This window comes from Nyctibius grandis, chromosome 27, assembly GCF_013368605.1.
Source record: "Nyctibius grandis isolate bNycGra1 chromosome 27, bNycGra1.pri, whole genome shotgun sequence".
Taxonomy (NCBI): domain Eukaryota; kingdom Metazoa; phylum Chordata; class Aves; order Nyctibiiformes; family Nyctibiidae; genus Nyctibius; species Nyctibius grandis.
In genome coordinates this window covers 3,567,438-3,584,000 of record NC_090684.1, presented here as the reverse complement: position 1 = coordinate 3,584,000, position 16,563 = coordinate 3,567,438, and the positions used below count along the sequence as shown (strand labels likewise).

Here is a 16,563-nt window from a genome sequence, read left to right as displayed (position 1 = left end):
AGCCCCGCTGCCCCCCCGCTACCCCCCGCTGCCCCCGGCCCCTCCGCGGTGCCCGGCGCTGCGCAGAGCCGCACCGCAGCCGCTTTCCCACGCTCTGGGGAAGGTGCCTCTAGAGGGAGCTGAGCCCGGCCCGGCTCCGCGGCTGCATCTATGGTCTGGGGTTGGGTTTCTAGTTGTTTTTTTTTTTTTTTTTTCTTCTCTCTTCTCCTTTTCCCTCCTCCTCCCCGGCCCTGCTCGCTTCCTTCCCCCGCGCCGCGCTCCGGGGAGGAGGCAGGAAGGGGATGGAGCAGCTCCCCGCCGGGATGCCTTAGCTCCGCGGGACACCCCGGGACGCGGTGAGTTATGGGGGGGGGACCCCCCAGCCTCCCCCGGGGTGGGTTAGCTTTATTCAGCGGGCCCGGTGAGCCGGGGGAGGGATGGGGAAGGGATGCGCCGGGAGCCCCGGGGTGCGGGTGGAGGGATGCGCCGGGAGCCCCGGGGTGCCGGAGGGCTCTGGGGGAGCCTGGCACGGCGGGAGGGGTGGGCAGAGCCGCAGGGCCTCATCCTGCACCGCCCGGTGAACAAGGGGAAAGTACGTGGGGGTACTTCAGCGAGCAGCACTTTGGTGTGTGAAACAGCTGGGCCAGGGCTGGAAGGTCTCGCTCCGAGCTGATCGTTGCCCCAGAGAGGGAATATTGCCCCTTTTAATGATATTTTCTCCAGCTGGGGTTTTTTGCCCCCCTTGCATGGTGACAGCCGCACCCGGCATCCCCGTGCCAGCGCTCAGTGTAGGGGTGCAGGGTAGACAGGCCTGTGTGAGCTGTCCGTGGGAAGGGTCATGCCACGCTGGGGACCAGGGTGACATGTGTTTCACCCCGCTCTGGGCTGTGACCTCAGACACGGACATGGTATGTGTGGCTTTGCAGGCTTGCCCACACGGTTTCTCACCCAGCAGCGCTGGGGACCTCCGGGACGTGGGCACAGGGGGTGTGGGGGGACCCTGGCTGCAATGTCTGCATGTGCTGGGGCTCGTGGGCCAGCTAGACCCCGGTGCCATGCTGGGTGGGTAAACACCAAAGTGGGCACACCCACCTGTCTGCTCTCCTAGGCCAGGCTGGGGGCAGCGGGGCCGGTCCTGCACTGTGCGTGCAGGGGTGGCAGTGGGGCACAGGGGTCCTGCGGGATCTCTGTCCTGGAGAGGGTGAGCTGCCCTGCACGCCGCACCATGGAATCACTCCCAGGCACGGGCCTAGGGCCAGACCCGTGAAATGCTCATCCCAGAGGATGCTCCACGCGTTTCCTGGAACAGGATCTCCATAACGCGTCAGGGGGTGACTTCAGAGCCCCATAGCCAGGTTACGGCTGCTCCTGCAGCTCGCAGTTCTGCCTCCCTCTCTGGGCCAGTCCCACCATCTTCCCTGCACCCAGACACCTTCCTCTGGAGAAAAGTTGGGAGAAGTGGTGAGCACATCATGAGGGCACACGGGAAATGTGTCAGAGGCCTTTAAGGAAAGGAGATGAAGGTGAAATGAGAAACAGTTGAGGCAAAGGTCTTTTTTTTTATTAGGGAAAGATGTCAGGTTCCAGGAAGGCTCTTTCTTTGCATGGCATGTGCTCGTTAATAAAGATAAGATTCCTGTGCCACCTTGGAGGTGTTGCTAAATCCACATCCTAGGTCCTGTCTGCTGCTTTTAACCCTTTGCAGCCTCCTACAAGAGCAAAAAGTCAGGGTGGAGCTGAATCTTTTAGCAGCTGCTGAGAATTAGACACTGCTCCCAGTGACCTGCAGCTTCCCCCCAACCCTCTCTCGAGCCCTCTCTCAAGTCCTGGAAAGTCTTTGTTTTCTGCAGCCTTGGGCTGTCTTTAAGTGTATGGGTGTCATATCCTCCTTCATGCCCCTCCCTGCTCTCTTCCAGCACAGTATTCTCATAGCAAAGGGGGAAATCCAAGGAGCATTGCGCTGGGAAGCAGGAGGAATGTGGGCAGCAGCGCTCTTGATGCTGGAGAGGATGGTCCGAGGCACTCTGACCCCCAGCAGAGACTGGCAGTGAGAGACCTTGGGCGTTCACTTGGTTTGCAGGAGGGGGAGTTCAGGGCTCTGCCCTGGGAGCAGGTTGGGGACCAGCAGCATGCTGATGGGGACACAGCAGCCAGTCCCAGATGTGCGTGAGTGCAGAAGGGCTGCGGTGTCCCGTGTTGCAAGAGAAGAAAGCGCTGCAAGAAACTATATTGAGAAGGAAACTGAAAATGAAAGTTCCTCGTAAATGCTGGCCGCAGTCGCAGCCTGCTGCTTCCTCAGGGCTTGGCAGACGGCGAGCGTGCGGAACCACATGAGTCAGCTGCCTTTGGGGCACTGGAGTCCTCTGCTCACCAGCCATCCCTCGTGCTGGGCAGGCCGGTCTGCATCAGAAATTCCCTGTTACTCGTGGCTGAGGTCGGGGTCAGAGGCAGCGGGTTGATGTGAAACACAACCGGTTGCACCTATAGACCAAACTGTAGGAGCTCCAGAGGCAGCTGAACTCTCTGTCTGGACCCATCCACATCCTCCCCAGCGCCCAGTACAGCCTCGGGTTGTAGCAGCGTGGAGTATGGTGGAAATTCACACCGCTTTGCTTACCCACGTGCTCCAGAGAGCTGCTCTGAGCCTGGTCGTGCTTCCCCTTCGAGGGCACTGAGGTGGGCTGCAGCTGTAGCCTTGCTAAGCACCCGAGGAGGGGCTGGGGATGAAGCGTGGGAGGGTTTCCTCCATGGGGGCACGTCCATCTGCCCCAAGCACTCCCTGAGCTGCCTCTACCATGTCCCAGAGCAGAGAGGAGCAAGGAGAGGAGCAGCTCTGGAGCCCAGGTCTCTGCTGATCTGGGCAAGTGGGAGCCAGCTCTCCTCCCAGCTTTACCCTCCGTCCCAGCTGCTGATCCTCATCACATTTTCAGCTTTTCCTTGGATGGCGATGTTTGAGGTTGGGGAGGAAAAGGGAAATCCTGTCCTCGGAGGCACGTAGGAAAAAACAGCATCTCCATCTGTGTGTCACTGGGGCTCAGGCTCCCTGAATGCAGCTCTGCAGACACACGATGGCTTCCTAAGCCAGGCTGGTAAGCTAAGCTTTGCATTTCCAGCCCCCCATCCCCACCTTGACTGCAGGCTGTACTTTACATTACTGTTTATGGGCTCAATTTATTTTTTCTTCTGAATAATTAATGTGAAGTTATGAGCTTGGACCATTTGTTGCTCTTTTAATCTTGACATAGGTGGTTATTTATCCATAACCAGCGCTTTTTTAAAAATTTTTGCCCACAATACAATTTAAATTTCTGGGTGTCAATGTGCCTTCATTAACTTAGACCTGGTGCAAATCAGGAAAGCCACCAGCTTAGCCCTGCAGAGGTCTGGCCTGGGAACATGTGCTGGCATGCCAACAGGCTGGGAGCTGCAGAGATCTCTCTCTAACGCTGATGACAACTGCGTGGTCTCGCTTCCTTCTCTGCAAAAACCAGGGGGTGAGGTCAGTGCAACGAGCAGGGGGTAAAGGAACTGAGGGCTGCGATGAGCCCTAAACCCCAGGGCTGGGTTTAGGATACCTGTGAAGTTCAGGGGCAGCATGAGCTGTGCGTTTGGTTCTCATTTAATTTTCTCGTTCTGAGAGGAGCTCGGAATAAGAAACATAAAGAATAGGGGGAATTAGAGCCTCTGGATATAGGAAAACAGAGAGCTCATCTCTTGTGGAAGCTGTGGAAAACAAGCCAGAGGTGCTTGCAAGGAGGGATGGGCCCCGCAGCTCTGCGCAGGAGCCACCGCGGCTCGCCCTGGTCACGGCTGGGTTTGCTCTTGCCACGCTCTGAACCATTGGGTGCAGGTCGGGGCAGCAGCATTTCGGGCAGCTCCCAGACACGTTCTCTGGGTGCAGCCGCGGAGTCGTAGAGCCCTTTGGGCTGTGATTTTTTTGTTTTCATCCCAGTGTGAAGCAGATGCTGGGCCGAGTACGAGCCGGGGCAGCCTGTGGCACTTGCTGAGCGGGTCAGAGCGTAGCTGTCAGGTTTCCAGCAAGGGTGGGGAGTTGGGTGACTTTCCTCTTCTGGCATATGACTGTCTGCAAACACGTTACCGAGAAGAGTCAGGAAGAGAGGAGAAATCTAGCCCAGGGACTTGGTGTGGCCAGGAATGAGCGAGCGTGCCGGGAAGGGAGGAGCCAGGTTGCTGGCAGAGATAAAAGCGGGCAGCATTGCTCCTCCGAGCGCTGGTTCAGCCCAAGGGGCTTCCTAAGTCTGGCCTGGGAGGTGTGTGAGGGAGCAAGGCTGGCTGCTCATAACCTGGTGCACTCACCATCTCTCCTCGCTCCAGGTAAAGCTGCTACTCCCAAGCATCTCTGCAATGGCCTCAGGGAACGACGGTGACCCACCAAGGGCCCACGGACGCCGGGGAAGCAATGGGCGCAGGCTGTCACAAGAGCCCAATTCAGGTAAAAAGCTTGTGATATTCAGGGGAGAAAGCATTTTCAACTCATTCTTTTTTTTTTTTTTTTCTTTTTCTGCTGTGTTTCTTTGAAAAGATGGATTTTTCATACCTCCAGGGCCTTTTGCAAGACTGGGATAACAAATCAGCTCTGTAAAGCTATGCTGAATTGAACGGGGAGAGGTCACACGCGATGCTTTCAGGAGATGCTTGGCGTTGGATCAGCGTGGTGGGCAGCAAGCGGGGCTTGAAAGGCACGGAGAAAATAGTGTGCAGGGAGCTGCCGGGCTGGGGTACGCTGGCAGCTCAGCGTGGGGCATAGCGAGGTGCCAGAGGGGCCGGGGCGTGGGGCAGATCGCCCCAGCTGGCTGGTGCCTGTTGCCATTGACTTTCCCTTCCCTAAGCACAAGGGAGTGAAAGGTGCTCGGTGTGTCAAACACACACAGCAAAACACGCCTCGCTGAGCAGTGCCTGGGCTCGGGCAGCCAGTTTCAGTCTTGCCGCATGGGCTGCTGGATGAAATCAGGTCTCCGGTGTGCCGTGGCATAGCAGCGATGAACAGCTCCGGCTCGCCAGCGTTCAGAAGCGGTTCGGTGCATTTCTCGTGTGTGCCGAGCCCAGCAGACTGGGTAACTGCGTTTCACACTAATGGGTGAAACTGGGAACGGGGCTGAAAGGAACCCAGGAAAATCCTCAGCTCCCGTTTCATCCCGGAATGATCAAATGCCGCTGCACAGAGAGCTGTTAGACATGGGTGACTTCTTAACCTGTTTTGCAGGTGGACTTGTAAATAGGCTGAGTCACTGCAGCTCTGTCAATAACGGAGATTAGGAGCTATCCCTAAATGTTTATGTATTGGAGCTCAGATCCAGCTCAGAGCTGGTTTATTGGCCTGATAACGTTATTTATACTCTGGTATTACCGGGACTCCTCTCCATCTCAGAGTACCATTTGTGCTAGATCTTGCATGAATACCCTGGAAGAAAAAAAATACCCTGTCCTTCCCTTACCAAAGTCTACAAGGTACGAAAAGAAATAAATAAGAGCAGTTGTTTACGTAGGCTGATTTCCTGTTGAGGCCAACGAGATGCTGATGTGAAAACCCGTGAGAGGATCAGGCCCCGAGCTCTAACCACACAGTTTTACAGTCATGCTTCCTGTACGCTCGCAAACACTTACTGGCAGTACCGGCATCCCTCTGCTTCCCAAAAGTCAGGGGCGTCCATCTGGAATTTGGAGGTGGGATCTCCGCACTCCTCTTAGGCAGAAGCCTCATGGACTCCAGTGGAAGCAGAAACACGCGGCTTCCACCAACACGTGCTGTGGGATTATGGGGTGGAAGGAGGCGTTCGTCAGCAGGTATTAAGCCTGGTTTTCATTTAGTGCTTGCTCACTCTGTTTATCTTCAGATGCGGTAGGGAGCAAAGAGATTTATCTTCTGCTCAAGGATTTGCTGGAGCGTTGTTCTGAGCCCTTGTGGTACCAGCCATTCCTCAGGGCAGGGACAAGACGCTGCTGCTCGTGTCTAGGTTGGGTGGCAGTTTGCACTTGTGGTGTTTTTAGGGCATTGTAGACAAAGGCAGGAGCTTCCTACTCCTGGCTGTACGTGATGAAGAGGAGGAGCAGCTTAGCTCATGAAGAGTCATGCAAAGGGGAGCAAACATTGCAGAAGGAGGGGTGGGAGGCCCAGCACCAACGGTGCTGAACCGAGCTCAGGAAACGGGGCTCATACTTCAGAAAAGTAACTCATTAACCTTGCCCTCCTTCAGTCCTCATCTGTGACACAGGGACGGCAGTGCTTCCCTGTTCAGGCGTGCTGCCAGGGCACACACACGGCTGCAGGAACGGTTTGGATAATTCCATTGAGGTTTAGGTCTGTGGGACAAGCCACGGGCATGGCTGGCCCCACTTTTGCAGGTAACCATGGCCAACGCAGCTCAGCTGCCCTACGCTGCAGAGGGGCTCGTCCATGTGATGAAAATATTGCTTATGTGGTCACACTTGGCTCCTGTGTGGACCATGTCAGCTGGAATCCCAAAGCACTTTGTTAAGAGAGGTGATGTGTCGCTATATGCACTTATTACTACTATGGATTTGATGTGAGTCTCTACAAGGACGTCCAAGGTGGCAGGGTTGCGCGTGGAAAGCCCAGCCACCCTGACTCATAGTTTGCTGTGTCTCGTCCTCGGATTACCTGGGCTTTCTCATCCGTCTGTGTGTGTTTAATATTCACGTAACACACCTAGAGAGGCGTGAGGTTTGGTCCTTGGTTGTTTACCTTAGCTCTGGACTTGATGTTGCATGTGAAGCAAGTCACGAACTGATGAATAGTTGCTTAGGGACGTTCGCCATGCATCTATGAGCATCTCTGTGTCTTCATCACCAGGACCACCTGCAGAATGAGTAGGAAAAATGTGAGCTGCCTGTTTAAGCCTGGGTTCTCATATATTCTATAGAGCAACTGAAACCATTTAAACATACTTGTCTCTTGTCTGGTGCTCATGTAGTTCCTATCTCCAGCACAGACAGAATATTGGACTTCCCTGTTGAACTGCAGCTCCCATCAATGTGTGGTTTTTGTTTTTTAAAGTTAAAAAAAGGTCATCCTTCTGATGGCTGTGCTGGGAAATAACTGCTCTGGAATTGCCTCCTCACTCCGTTGTTCTGGCCTGCAAAGGGTGCCCAAAAGAAACCGTTTATGAAGAACTTGGTGGGGCTGAGGGAGGTACATCGCCAGAGCTGAGATGCCCACCCACCTTGAGCATCCCGCTGAGCACTGGGCCCAGCCTCCCTTCCCAGTTCAGTAGATTAGCAAATATGGGACAGGTCTCAGCTTGGGCAGCAAAATACGAGAGCAAAAACCTTGCTGCAGCCCTCAGCCCCTGCTGCAAGCCTGTAACTCTGGGTGTGCTGGTGGGGCACCACTGAACATAAAAATTAAAGCAGATTTTTTCAGTCCAGTCCAGAGGATCTCTCTTATTGACAGATTAATTTCCCTCTTAAACCCGAGGGTGTTTGCCCATCAGCTCTGCAGGGGGGCACTTTGAGAACATCGCTCCTCTTTTGGGTGGGAAGATATTTGTTCTAAAGAGCAGAATAAGGCGAAGGGGCTTTGTGCTGTGCAGATGCCTCTGGGGAAGGCAGTTTTCCAGTTACCTGTCTAGAAGGCTCTGCTCTCGGGCCCAAGCTGGGCAGGGTTATGCCAGCACGATGCAGCATCACGTTGATCAGCCTTTGATCCTGGGTGGCATCGCTGTTGACAGGCGATAGGTTGCACAAGGGGCTGCCTTGCCCCATTGAAGCTAACCCCAACCCATCAACGCAGACATTGCTCATCCCACACTTGAATTGCAACTACCATGAGGTGGAGTCAAGCTTCCCCTCGAGGCAGAAAGCTCCAGAGATCATTCTTGGTTCCCCAGAGCTGTCTTCTTTTGGAGCCAGTTGCTGTTTCCAGGCTGGGTATCTCCCTCTGTGCAAACAGATGCACCTCAGTGTCGTTACTGCCTGTCTCCTGAGCTCCAAAGGGACGCTGCCAGGTTGCATCTGTCGTTATTACAGTCTGTAATTTAGTTGTAACAAGGTCTGATGGATAACTTTGGTGAGACCTGCCGGTTTTTACCGTAGTGCAGCTGCTCCCTTGGAGATAGGAATGGTGAGAGATAAAGGATCTTGCACAGAAATGCAGATGTTGCACGTTTGAGGCTGGCTGGGGTCTGGTCAGTGTTGTCTACGGTGCAGATCCAGGCAAGAGGCTGTTGGGGTAGGTCTGGTCTGGGTGCTGGGGACCAAGGACGACAGGGAAAGTGGAAGTGGAGCGGGTTTCCCCCCCTTGCAGTGTGGGGGTTCACAGCAGCTCGTGAGCCCCCTCACATGACCCCGGTGATCCCACAGGGAGCCCAAAGACCCCAGAGGAGCTCCAAACCTCTCTCCTCCTCTCCGCTGCTGGTACTGGGAGCCCACAAGGCAAATCTTGATCCAGATCCGCTTCCTTTCAGTGGGAGAGACCCAGAGATGGTCCCAGTGGGTGCTGTGGGCTAGCACTTGGGGGAAAAAGACACTTGTTCTCCTGTCCTTGTGTTGCTAAAAATAGCACTTGGGGTAATTAAAAGCAGGGATTTTTTTGGTACACTTACTTCCTCTTCTGCTCCCGCAGTGTTTGCCAGGCCTCTCGCTGAAACTGTGAGTCAGTCGGTTTCGTTTTCTGGTTCTCGGTGGAACAGTCACTGGCTCCTCATAAGGGGGTGATTTGTTTACCACCAAATAAACCCCCTTCCTGCAAAACGAAAACCAATCCCCTGAAAACACAGCGACCAGGGCTTGTCATTTCCCTTCACCTTTATTTACCCAAACCCAACTCGGTGTAACCTGAGTCTCTGCACGACAGGTCCTCTCCCTTCCCCGCACCCCATCCGGGCCTGGGCCCGTCTCCCCAGAGCCACACACGGGCCATGTAGATGTGACCCTCCAGAAAAACTCTGGGGCCAGCGTTGTTTTGGAGACAATACAGGGTTTTATAGAGCAGTGTTGCCAGGACAGCTGTGTCCACCAGACCAGGTCCTCACCTCCCAGCCCTGGGATGTTGCTCAGGCAGGAGCATCTCTGCGTTGGAAATGCAATTTCCAGTGGCCAGAGAACTGCATGGCCAGTCTGGCAGGTGGATGTACTGGGATGCTGGGAAGGGGTTTCAGCTGGGTTGGCTGAAGCGAGCTGCACTGCTCCTAGACAGCGTTGCTGGTGCAGATGTCACCAGCACGCCTTGCGGGACGATCACCTAAAGCCATGGCTCTGCAGGGTCCTGCGCCTCTGGTGTTCCTCCAAGTAGCTCATTTACCCAGGCTTTACACCTCGTTTAATGTCTGTGAATCTCCACCCTGAATGGTGATACTCCACCACAGGAGCAGGGCTCTGAGCCATCCATACCATCTCTGTCACCTACAAATTCTGCATCTTAGAAAAGAAACTGGGAAGAACAGTGTTACCAGGACCTTAAGGCCAGCTCCCCCTGAGCCCTGGGGGTGACTTAGCCGAGCTGCTGGCTGTTTGGGAACCGGTGTGCGAGCCCAGATTGCTTGTCGAGGCAGCCGAAACCGAGCTGTAATCAAAGACATCCCGTGACAGACCGGGTACTTTCCCCAGGAGCAATGTAACGCATGTGATAAGGTATCGGTCACCGTGATACCTATGGGACAGAAACGCCTCGGTGGGGGCTCCCCGCTCTGGAGGGGGCAGGTCCCAGCCCCATCCAGACCCTCGCTTTTCCCCGGGCAGGGGGTACAGGCACACGGGCCTCCACCTCGAGCTGTTTGCAGGCGGGCGCACGCTTGCTGACGCCGGTTGTTCCCGTCTCCCTTCCTGCTTGCGCAGAGCTGGGTCGGTTTTCGCGCGCTGCCGGGTGACGTTACCGCACGGGCACGTTCCCCCGCTGAACCCTGAATACCTGCAGTGCCGAGCCCTGCTTGTTTACGAGAGCAGGGGAAGGAAGCTGCGGCACCCAACGCCAGCCTCAGCTCACCCCACGACGGCCCTGGCTCCCCCCCTGCCCAGCTGCAGCCTCCTGCTCGCCGTGCAACGGGCTTGTTGCTGCCACAGGTATTTGTTAGCGAACCCGGGGATCTGGGTGTGCTGGAGCAGGCTTCAGTTCAGCTTAGAATCATAAAATCACGGAATGGTTTGGGTTGGAAGCGACCCCGAAGACCATCTAGTTCCAACCCCCTGCCACATGCAGGGACACCTTCCACCAGACCAGGTTGCTCCAAGCCCCATCCAACCTGGCCTTGAACACTGCCAGGGAGGGGGCAGCCACAGCTTCTCTGGGCAACCTGGGCCAGTGTCTCACCACCCTCACAGCAAAGAATTTCTTCCTAATATCTAATCTAAATCTCCCCTCTTTCAGTTTAAAACCGTTCCCCCTCGTCCCATCACTCCATGGCCTTGTAAAAAGCCCCTCTCCTGCTTTCCTGTAGCCCCTTCAGGTACTGGAAGGTGCTAGAAGGTCTCCCCCGAGCCTTCTCTTCTCCAGGCTGAACAGCCCCAGCTCTCTCAGCTTGTCTCCATAGCACTCGAACATCTGGTTTGTGCTGTGACAGTCCTGTAGCTGTCTCTTGCCAAAAATGCAGTCAAAGAGTGGGCCTGTGCCCCTAAGAACAAAGACTGGCTTCAAAATTAGTTTTCTGAGAACTAATTCATGTTGGATTCTTTTTGTTCTACTGCAAAAGGCGAGTGTTAATACCAACAGCACAAATTTAGGCTGAAAATGAAGGAGTGGTCTCTTTCCAGCTTGGGAAAGGGGGGAGATGAGCTTCTCCCTTGACTTCTCTTTCTCCTGTCTCTCTCAGAAGACCAGGTGGCGGAGGAGACGGAGGAGGTGTTTCGGAGCTATGCCTTCTACCGCTACCAACAGGAGAGAGAGGAGAGAGGGGAGGAGGTGCCCATGGACCCAGAGATCGTGGAGATCCAGCAGGAGCTGGGCAGGTAAAACTCTGATACCAACTGTGTGCATGTCCCTTGACCCCATCCTGAGACAGGTTCCGTTACAGACCCCCCCTCAGTCCTGCGTACCGGGCGCGCTGACCTGGCCGTAACGCCGTGTTCCCCCTGGGCAGCACCGGGAGCCTGGTGGGAAGGCGCCTGGCCATCATCGGTGACGACATTAACGAGCGGTACGACGCGGAGTTTCGCTACATGCTGAAATCCTTGCAGCCCACCAAGGAGAACGCCTACGAGTACTTCACCAGGATAGCCTCCAGGTAAGGCCGCCGGCTCCCTCGGCGTGGGCTGGATGCCTTCTCCTGGAGAAGGCCAGGGAAGGAAGGGTCAGACGGGGTGCGATGCAGTCGGTTAAACCCTCGCCCCCCACCCCAGCTCTGCGCTAGCACACAGACCCTGTCCCTTCAAGCTTCACCCACCGTCCCCACGTTGAGCTCCCAACAAGCTCACCGTGACGGTTCCTGTGTTTTCCACCTGTCTGCTCTTCCTCCTGCACACAGTTTGGACAGTCTTCACCTGACGATCATTTCCCAGTCCTTGCACAAGCTCACTGGGGTCAGAAGGTTTGAGGGACGTGCCTGGCAAGTGTGGCCCGTGCATCAGTAGCCAAGTGAATGTCCCAGCTCCCCTTCAGGGGTACGACCAGCCCTGGACCAAAGCAGACCTGCTGCTGGTCCCACTGCCACTCGGTTGGTGGCTGGGAAGCCCTGATGAGCCAGGCTTTCAGAGGCACACAGCAAACACAGCTGCGGGCTGTGGGGATGGGCAGGTACTCGCTGCCCTTGGCGGGGTCCGCATGGAACAGGATCGGACTGACTCTGGATGGGGGATGCTCCGCAGGCTTGCAGAGCCCACAGCCGTCTTGTGCAGGTGATGCACGCCCAGCTCTCCCACTCAAAGCACAGCAAGAGGGTGAGGAGCAAAGACAAACAACTGGACACAGCCTCAAGCTTCACCAGGGAAGGTTCAGGTTGGACATTAGGAAGCATTTCTTCTCAGCAAGGGTCATTAGCCATTGGAAGGGGCGGCCCAGGGAGGTGGTGGAGTCACCATCTCTGGAGGGGTTTAAGAAAAGACTGGACATGGCACTTAGTGCCCTGGTCTAGTTGCCATGGTGGTGTCAGGGCAATGGTTGGACTCTATGATCCCAGAGGGCTCTTCCAACCTGGTTGATTCTGTGATTCTGTGAACTTATTGCCCTGCTTCCCTAAGGTACAGGCTCAGATCAAGGTGGCCATCGAGGGGTTCAGTCCTCACCCATCTCTGTCTGTAGGGAAACCAGGACACTATGCACGTTAAATGCTTTGCCCAAGTTCATGCAGAGCATGTCTGGCAGAGCCAGGAGAGAAGCTGGGGGCTCTGGGTTCCCAGGCTCCCATCGCCCCTCCGAGTGTGCCTGGCTCCGGCGCAGCCCCGGCCCCCTCCGCTCGGTGTTCGTTGTCTAACTGCCTCTCTTCTGTCCTCTTCCTGCTCCCCTGTCCCCGGGAAGCCACGCTGCGCCCTTCTCACCGCTTTGCCAGCCTGAGGCGGTGAACGCACCGCAAACAGGTAAATTAACCTCTGTCTCTCTCTCTGTGCTACCTGTTTCTCTGTTGTTCCCTCACGAGCTCTAACTTCCCTCTCCCTCTGCGACCTGCACGGTGGCAGCTCCACGCCGAGGTTCTGCAGAGAAGACAGTTCCCTTCGGCTGCGCAGACAGGGACCAGGGCACAAGATTACAACACAGGGCCTGAGTCTACTCTTTTTGTTGTTTTCCTTTTTTTCCTTCTTGCTTGCCTTGCTGGAAACCAGGAAAAACCAAACCTTCATAAACTGGTCTAGATAAACGAGTGCCAAACCTGCAGACAGGGATGCAGTTTGTGCCCACAGCAACCAACACCCGAAGCAGGAGCAGCAGGCATTGACCAGGCACATTTTGGAGCGCCCCCAGCCCTTGGGAGCATCACTCTAAGGCGGGATCAGATCAGGTTTTGGTCTTGGAGGAGTTTGTCTATGCAGGAAAAGGGAAAATCCTGTTTGAACATGCTTTGTCCTTAGATACATTTAAACTTCCCTGCAGGCACAAGCAAGGGATGCTTTGGGATGGGTGGGTAGCAGTTCCTGCTCCTGGCTGCATGTGTAGCAGCTGCTGAGCTTGCTGCAGCCTGACAGCTCCAACCACCACCAGTTCCAGCTTACCTTATTTAATAACCTTCCCCATGAAAACACAGGACCTACAGGCAGCTGATGCATCCGGGTGGAGACCTGGGGGAAAGGCAGGAAGGTGGCAGGTCAACACCCACCATCCCAAAGCTTCCACTCCAGCAATTCAGAGCCTGTAGCTGCACAGACAGGATTTGGAAATTTCCTTTTCCCTCGGACATCCCTAACCCAACCTGGCCGAGGCAAACAGCAGTTACGACCGTGTTTGCTCTGCTCTGAAAGCGCATCCAGGTTACGGGCGGCCACGTGCCGCTCAGCCACAACATCACCACGTTGTCTGTGCGGCTGGGATGCACCTCGAGGACTAGCGCCGCATCCTCAGCCCTGCTCGAGAGCCCATGGGCAACACAGGGATGCAGAGAATAGGGATGTCCAAGCCACCGCAGTGCTTTAATGGGACCATCGGCTTCGTTACAGCTTGTTCGAGAGCGGCATTAACTGGGGCCGGGTGATTGCGCTGCTGGGCTTTGGCTACCGCATGGCCATCCACGTCTACCAGCACGGCATACCGGGCTTCCTCCGCCGCATCGCTCGCTACGTCGCCGAGTTCATGCTCCGGAACCGCATTGCCCAGTGGATCGCCCAGCAGGGAGGATGGGTGAGCCTGGGGCTGTCACGGGGGGATTCGGGGGGGGGCAGCTGTGCAGTGCTGAGGCTGGTGGGGTCAGCCGGGCGCAGGCAGAGCAGCAGCCTGGCCCAGGCAGGTCTAACACGCTCTGGTTATTCTCTGTTTCTCGTTAGGTGGCTGCACTCGAGCTGGACAATGTTTACATGAAGTACATGCTGGTGGTGGTGGCCCTGGTCATGGTGGGGCATTTAGTGGTACGACGCTTCTTCAGGCCCTGACTGACGTGGGGGCAGAGGCTGGGGGGGTCCGGCCAAGCGCTCTCTCAAATCTCTGCTCTGCATTGACACCTTCCAAGGCAGGGGGGATTCAAGGAACCTCTGAGAGAGCAGCTTGGACCTTGACCCTCCCGCTACAGGGCCCAGGGTCTCTGCCACCTACGCAGGCACCACCAGGAGCTATGGAGAGAAGCAGCTCGGGGAGGGGGAGGTTCAACTTTGTTGTCTGATTTACGCCTCGCTTCGCTGCTGAGGACAGGACATCGCTGTGACCCTCCTAGCATGCAGCAGCGAGGCAGAACAGGCTCCTCTGGGGACAGGAGTCTGGAGGAACAAATACGTTGTCGTAATAATACCAGTGTGCGTGTGAGCACATGGGACTCGTCCGCTCCTTGGGGCAGGTGCAGAGCTCCCCGTTTGCTCATGGCTCCAGCCCAGACCTTGCCTGCATCTGAGGAGGGACTGCAGCCTTGGCTGCTGCACTTGTCTGAGTCACTGGAGGGGCAAGCCAGCATTAGAGAGCCCACGCAGGGCTTGCTTTCACCTTCCCTCTGTTCCTGAGCCCGAGTACTTGAGCCTTCTCTTTAACAAGCATCCCTACCCCTTTTTAAAGGAACACGCTGACTACCTGTCCCCTGACAATCGACAGTCACATCTGGCAGTGCTGGCAGGCAGGTTTTCCCTGCCGCAGCCTGGAGCCCTGCAGCTCTCCTGTGGCCGATGCAGGTGCTGGGGTGCAGCCTCACAGCCCTCCGCGCCAGCAGCCCTAGGAAGCACCAGCAGGTTCCCAAACACTAAAACGCTGTGGGGTGACCAGTGGTCGGTGGGGGCAGCCTGCCTGCCCTCCCTCTAGGTCTGCTGGGGGCTTCCGTTCAGTAGACTGGGATGCTGGCAAATGGGCAGCCCAGGGAAGACCAGTTGGTCTCCCTTGCTGTTGGTGGGAGGCACTGGCGTTGCATCCCATCCCCGCATTAGCCCTTTGCCTTCTGAGCTCAGCCGGGCAGGATGGTGCTGGCAGGGCCCAGCCTCTTCTGGGCACCGTGTCTTTGGGAAGTGACTTGACCTTGTTCCATTCACAACTAATGCTTGAGCATGTTTTTTGGGCAAGAGAGGGAAGCAGACTCCACCCTCCCATCCCACATCCTTCAGACTTGCAAAATAGGAGGAGAGTCCCGGTGTGGACAGCGTGGTTTAGCTCTGTTCTGTTTACTCCAGGTGATGATGTAAGGCTTGAAACTGTGACTGGCCCTGTCTGAGCCAAACTCACCCTCTTCCAGCATCACCCATCTCCTAGAGCAGGTCAGCCAGCTGGGGGAAGGAGCCAGAGGGACCTCGGAGGTAGGAAGAGAGCAGTGGTCCTATGACTGGGCTCCTCTGCTAATGTAGACTGAGCCCTTCTGGGCTGGAGCCTGGGACAACGGGAGCAGCAAAATCGTAGCCCTGAGGAGGCTGAGCCCTCCTGCCCTCTGGGCCTTTCCACCACGGCTGGCGCAGGGCACGTGCCTGGTATTGCTACCACAAAACGTGCGGGTGGCCCCAGCTGACAGGGCTCCGGCTCCTCTCTGTAGCACGGGGATGGCCAAGCCAGGGCAGAGCCCGGCTCGCCTGCAGCCCTGCCCGGTGTCACCTTCTGCAGTGCCCACCGTGAGAGCCCAGGGAGGGTCAGAGAGACCTCGAGAGCCGCCCGTCTGCCCCGCTGTGACATTCGCAACAGACATCTGTCTAACCTGTTTTTAAAACCCTCCAGTATTGCTTCCCCACATCACCAATTCCTACCTTCATCTTTACCTTCAGACAGGTTTTCCCCTCTATGCCCAGCCCTTGCTGCACTTCCAGCTCCTTACTCCACGTCCTGTCCAAGCACACAGGACACCTTACGCCCTTTCTCCTCGTAGCTGCAGAGGCTTAGCAGGACCAGCCATGATTTTATAACACTCACATCCCTCACGTTCCTGCCTCTTAACACAAGAACTGCAAACCTTTCAGCCTGTTTCCATATCAGGGTCTTTCTGTGCTTATCATTTTGACCCTGTTTCTGCAGTATCCCTTTCCCTGGTGGAGTGCCCTGGCCTGTGCTTAATAGAAAGGCATTAAAATATTTGCTATAATATTCCTCTTCTATATATCCCTGGTTTGGTTGCTTTATTTATCTGTGCTGAGCAGCACAAATCTCCAGTGGATGGTCCCTGCTGAGGTTTGGTGGCCATGCTGGCCCTCTTTGAGCCGCTGAATGCCCACCTAGCTCAGCTGTCCCCTTGTATTACTTTGCATTTATCCACACACAACTTCATTTACCATTGGGTCACCTCTTTGCTTGTCTTGAGATTTCCTCAAGATCTCAAGACTCTTCTCTGGGGTGAATCCATCTCACCAGCTTTGTATCATATGCAGTTTCCCACCACCCTCCTCCTTACCTTCTTTTTTGGGTGAAAACACCACCAGATGGAGCCTTTTTGCCACGATGAAAATGAACTAATTGTTATTTTCCTTTCTTAATCAGCCACATTATTGACATTTCTCTGTCCTCTAGGCTAGTGGTCCAGTTGGGTTGTGTCTCCAGCAGGACTTTTTTCAGAGGACCTTGGAAAGAAAACAGTACATCAG

General features: G+C 55.7%; 1 protein-coding gene across 2 annotated transcripts; it reads left to right on the top strand.

Annotated features, from left to right (window-relative positions):
* The first annotated feature begins 255 nt into the window (after nt 1-255).
* BAK1 (BCL2 antagonist/killer 1) lies at nt 256-16,080 on the top strand. 2 transcript variants are annotated; one of them, XM_068419467.1, is made up of 6 exons: nt 256-335; nt 4,315-4,432; nt 10,767-10,899; nt 11,031-11,174; nt 13,534-13,714; nt 13,858-16,080. In XM_068419467.1, exons 2-6 carry the CDS (start codon nt 4,345-4,347, stop codon nt 13,960-13,962), a joined length of 651 nt encoding a protein of 216 aa, XP_068275568.1. In that variant the 5' UTR covers nt 256-335; nt 4,315-4,344; the 3' UTR covers nt 13,963-16,080. The 2 variants fall into 2 exon arrangements, with proteins under 2 accessions (XP_068275568.1, XP_068275567.1); XM_068419466.1 differs by having other exon boundaries at nt 10,764-10,899.
* The last annotated feature ends 483 nt before the right edge of the window (nt 16,081-16,563 follow it).